We start from the raw sequence: 5,000 nt of genomic DNA, 5'->3' as shown, positions 1-5,000 counted from the left end.
GTCAGAGCTGTCGCATTGCCGCCTATCTCTTCCCCGCCCTATCTTAACCCCCTCTCTCCCTGCCGGCACGTGCCGACCGCGACCGCCAGCCCCAGCGCTGCAACAGCAGGCACCCGATGCATAGTGGGGGGGTGGAAGGGAGAGTAGGAGCATACTGCGGGCACGTCGGTCGATGCACGCCGACCACCACTTCTAACCGCCTCCCTCCTGCCCACATCTTAGCCCCTTCAAGTCCCCCTTCCAGTGGCCCCTCACTGCCCTACTCTCACCCGCGCCAGCGGCCAGTTCCCCAGCCTTTAGCTATTGTCTTCACTGATCCTCAATACTATTCGATCTCTCCCTTTCTGTCGAAATCCGCCTAGTCTGACTCGACTATCATACCCAACTCTTACGAAACCATTATTACAACTGGAACCTACGCTGAGTAGCGATAAGAACCCCCCGGGACGCAGGATGTTTGAGGGGAAGGAGGCTCTTCTCGGGGGGTATACATTCCTATCTGCGGACCATACCTCTCCCGAGCGCCGATTCTCAGGGGCAGTCGTCTGTCGAACTAGGTTCACCTCAACTTGTCTCGGGTTTCTACTCTCTTCCACGATGTAGCGCACTAACTCGTTGTGTGTGTCTTCAGCTCAGTATCCTTTTTTTCATCTTAGCGCTCCCTCACGGTTGGGAGGTGGGGGATTCCTTGATTATAAACGCACGATCTCCGTGAGGGCGGTCTCCTCTTCCTGTTCACTAACCTCGTCTCACCCTCTGTCTACGACCCAAGTCCAACTAGCCTCGCAAATGCGATTACCTATCACTCCTTATACGTCGCTCTATTCAGTCCATTCTAACTCTCATCTTTACCTCTTCCCCTGATTAACACTCTTTCTCCGTCGTCGTCCACACTCCTCACACTCTCTCACACAACTCTCTTCTACCTCCACTGACTCAAACACTCTAACTCTCAATCAATCTATCTATCTTATCAACTCTGATCTATCTAACTGCTCTCACACTCCCTCATATCACACAATCTCTCTCACAATCTCCACTCACACACACTAACAAACACTCACATCTCTCTCACACTAACCTTCCAACTCGTGCATCTGCACTATCTCTCTCTCCCACTATTACTCACTCTGCTCGCCTCTCATCTACACACTCAATCTACTTACACGACTCACTCTAACTCTCTCTTCAAGTCAACCTCACTAACCATCTATTTACGATCCAAGACTATCTATCCATGTCTCTCTCTCTCTCTCACAGTCTGCCTCCATTCAAATAGTCCTCGTTTTTATCTCCTATCCCAGCAGCGATTTAGGCATTTCCGAGTCGGCCAGCTTGGGTTGCATCAGGCTGAGTTTGTGTAAACTAATTTCAGTATCTCAGATAATGAGCGACATTTGAGAGTAAAGGATGACTGCCGTATTTGCTTCAGTATTATCATTCTATTGTCAAGAAGGTTTATATTATCTCTCTCTCTCTATCTATCTATTTATCTATCTATCTGTCTTCCTCTATCTCCCTCTATCTTTCTATCTCTATTTATCTATCTCCCTCAATCTCCTATTTCCCTCTATCTTTCTATCTCTATCTATCTATTTATCTCCCTCTCTCCTTCTATATCAATCTGTCTATGTAGGTCTCTACATATATGCACATATCTACCAATCTGTCTATGCATCTATTTCTCTCTCTCCTCTCACTCTCCTCTCTCTCCTCTTCTCTCTCTTCCTATCTCTCTCTCTCTCCTTCTCTCTCTCTCTCTCTCTCTCTCTCTCTCACTCTCTCTCTATCTTTCTATCTATCAATCAATCTATCTCTATCTATCTAACTATCATCTATCTCTCTATCTATCATATCTATCATCTATCTTCTATCATCTATCTAGCTATCTATCTATCCATATATCCTAATCCAATCTATCTATCTATCTATATCTCTCTCTATCTATCTATCCTTCCATCTATCTATCTATCTATCTATCTATCAATCTATCTCTCTCTCTCTCTCTATCTATCTATCTATCTATCTATCAATCTATCTATCTATCAATCTACCTATCTATCAATCTATTTATCCATCTATCTATCAATCTATATCTCTCTCTCTGCCTCCATTCTTATTGTCCGTTTTTATTCTCCTTCCCAGCATAGGGGAGTGAAAGGAGAAGGAGAGATTGTATGATAGAGCACGGAATGTTGTGTAAAATTAAAATTTAGTTTCACAGATAATGAGCGACATTTGAGAGTAGGATGATGCCGTATTTGCTTCTGGTATTTTCATTTATTGTCTCCAGAAGGTTTATATTATCTCTCTCTCTCTATCTATCTATTTATCTATCTATCTGTCTTCCTCTATCTCCCTCTATCTTTCTATCTCTATTTATCTATCTCCCTCAATCTCCTATTTCCCTCTATCTTTCTATCTCTATCTATCTATTTATTCCTCCTCTCTCCTTCTATATCAATCTGTCTATGTAGGTCTAGTCTATATGCACATTTCTACCAAACTGTCTAGGCATTATTTCTCTACTCTCTCTCTTTCTTCTCTGCCTCTCTCTTCTCTCTTCTCTCGTCTTCTTCTTCTATCTCTCTCTTATATTCTCTCTTTCTATCGATGTTCTATCTATTAACCTCTATCTATCTATCTATCTATCTATCTATATTTCTTACAAATTTCGATTCTATCGAATCTATCTATCTATCTATCATTCTATCTTTCTTCTATATATCATATATCTATCAATCTATCTATGCAAATCTAGACTCTCTCTCTATCTACTATATCCTTCCATCTATAGATTATCTATTAAGTCTATCAATCTATCTTCTCTCTCTCTTCTCTCTCTTTCTATCTATCTCTCGTCAATCTATTATCTATCTATCTAACCTATCTATCAATCTATTTAATCCATTCTATCTTTATCAATCTATATCTCTCTCTCTGCCTCCTTCTTATTGTCCGTTTTTTAGTCTCCTTCCCAGCATAAGAGGTTGGGATAGAGCAGGTTTCACAGAGGGGGTACACTAAATTTCAGTATCTCAGATATGCGCGACATTGAGAGTAAGGATGACTGCCGTATTTGCTTCAGGATTACATTCTAATGTCAAGAAGGTTATATTACTCCTCTCCTCTATCTAGCTATTTATATATCTGATCTGTCTTCCTCTATCTCCCTCTATCTTTCTATCTCTATTTATCTATCTCCCTCAATCTCCTATTTCCCTCTATCTTTCTATCTCTATCTATCTATTTATCTCCCTCTCTCCTTCTATATCAATCTGTCTATGTAGGTCTCTACATATATGCACATATCTACCAATCTGTCTATGCATCTATTTCTCTCTCTCTCTCTCTCTCTCTCTCTCTCTCTCTCTCTCTCTCTCTCTCTCTCTCTCTCTCTCTCTCTCTCTCTCTCTCTCTCTCTCTCTCTCTCTATCTATCTATCTATCTATCTATCTATCTCTATCTATCTATCTATCTATCTATCTATCTATCTATCTATCTATCTATCTATCTATCTATCAATCTATCTATCTATCTATCTATCAATATATCTATCAATCTATCTATCTATCTATATCTCTCTCTATCTATCTATCCTTCCATCTATCTATCTATCTATCTATCTATCAATCTATCTCTCTCTCTCTCTCTATCTATCTATCTATCTATCTATCAATCTATCTATCTATCAATCTACCTATCTATCAATCTATTTATCCTTTATCTATCATCTATAGCTCTCTCTCTGCATCCATTCTTATTGTTCCGTTTTTAAGTCTCCTTCCCAGCAAAGAGGTTGGAAGCAAGCGATGCTTGGGTCTTACAGGCGATGGGGCGGTTGACAGCCATCCAATCCCGCCCTAACCATCTCCGTCACTAGACAGAACGCCCCACTTGCCGAAGTAAGGATACGCCGCCCATTTTCGTCTAAGTTCATGTGTCCATCACTTAGAGAGAAATGAAATATTAGCAACTTGAATAAATAAATAAATATATATATATATATATATATATATATATATATATAGATAGATAGATAGATAGATAGATTTGTTTGTACGAACTGTAGTTCACGTTTTATTTTTGTCTTTTGTCATTGTTTTTTTTTTGTCTTTTGATTTTTTTTTTGTCTTTTGTTATTGTTGTTGTTGTTTTATTTTTTCTTTTGTTATTGTTTTTTTTTTGTCTTTTGTTGTTTTTGTCTTTTGTCATTGTTTTTTTTTTCTTTTGATTTTTTTTTGTCTTTTGTTATTGTTGTTGTTGTTTTATTTTTTATTTTGCCAGTCCAAGCTCCGCCCTAACCATCTCCGTCACAAGGACACGCCCACTTGCCGAAGTAAGGATACGCCGCCCATTCGTCTAAGTTCATGTGTCAGTCACTTAGAGAGAATTGATAGATAGCAACTGAATATATATATATATATATATATATATATATATATATATATATATATATATAGATAGATAGATAGATAGATAGATTTGTTTGTACGAACTGTAGTTCACGTTTTATTTTTGTCTTTTGTCATTGTTTTTTTTTTGTCTTTTTTTTTTGTTTTTGACTCTTATGTTATTGTTTTGTTGTGTTTTATTTTTGTCTTTTGTTTATTGTTTTTTTTTTTGTCTTTTGTTGTTTTTGTCTTTTGTCCATATGTTTTTTTTTCTTTTTTGATTTTTTTTGGGTCTTTTGTTATTGTTGTTGCTGTTTTATTTTTTTGTTGCGGATGGGGGGTTGACAGCCCAGTCCAAGCTCCGCCCTAACCATCTCCGTTCATGGACACGACCCACTTGCGAGTAAGGATTCGCGCCCATTCGATCTAAGTTCTGTGTTAGTCATTAGAGAGGGAATTTGATAGATTAGGCAACAGACTTTATATATATACAGATATATATATTATATTTATTATAGATATTTTATATAGATAGATAGATAGATAGATAGATTTGTTTGTACGAACTGTAGTTCACGTTTTATTTTTGTCTTTTGTCATTGTTTT

The 5,000-nt window shown here is 38.2% G+C and overlaps 1 protein-coding gene and 1 long non-coding RNA gene across 2 annotated transcripts in view; both read left to right on the top strand.

Annotated features, from left to right (window-relative positions):
- The window catches only part of LOC147471882 (uncharacterized), an 18,271-nt gene extending 14,366 nt beyond the window's left edge, over positions 1-3,905 (top strand). Inside the window, exon 4 of the mRNA XM_086535472.1 lies at positions 3,792-3,905. Within this exon, the coding sequence (XP_086391598.1) occupies positions 3,792-3,883 (92 nt within the window). The 3' untranslated portion in view covers positions 3,884-3,905. The remainder of the gene's footprint in view (positions 1-3,791) is intronic.
- Positions 3,906-4,282: 377 nt separating this feature from the next.
- The window catches only part of LOC147471881 (uncharacterized), a 1,639-nt gene continuing 921 nt past the window's right edge, over positions 4,283-5,000 (top strand). Inside the window, exon 1 of the long non-coding RNA XR_015190885.1 lies at positions 4,283-4,339. This is a non-coding gene — a long non-coding RNA (uncharacterized LOC147471881). The remainder of the gene's footprint in view (positions 4,340-5,000) is intronic.

The sequence above is a fragment of the Penaeus japonicus genome, unplaced genomic scaffold (assembly GCF_977035675.1).
Source record: "Penaeus japonicus unplaced genomic scaffold, GWHDUDI00000001_assembly GWHDUDI00000004, whole genome shotgun sequence".
NCBI classification, from domain to species: Eukaryota; Metazoa; Arthropoda; class Malacostraca; order Decapoda; family Penaeidae; genus Penaeus; species Penaeus japonicus.
The sequence above is the reverse complement of the archived record's forward strand: the minus strand, read 5'-3'. Positions and strand labels throughout refer to the sequence as shown.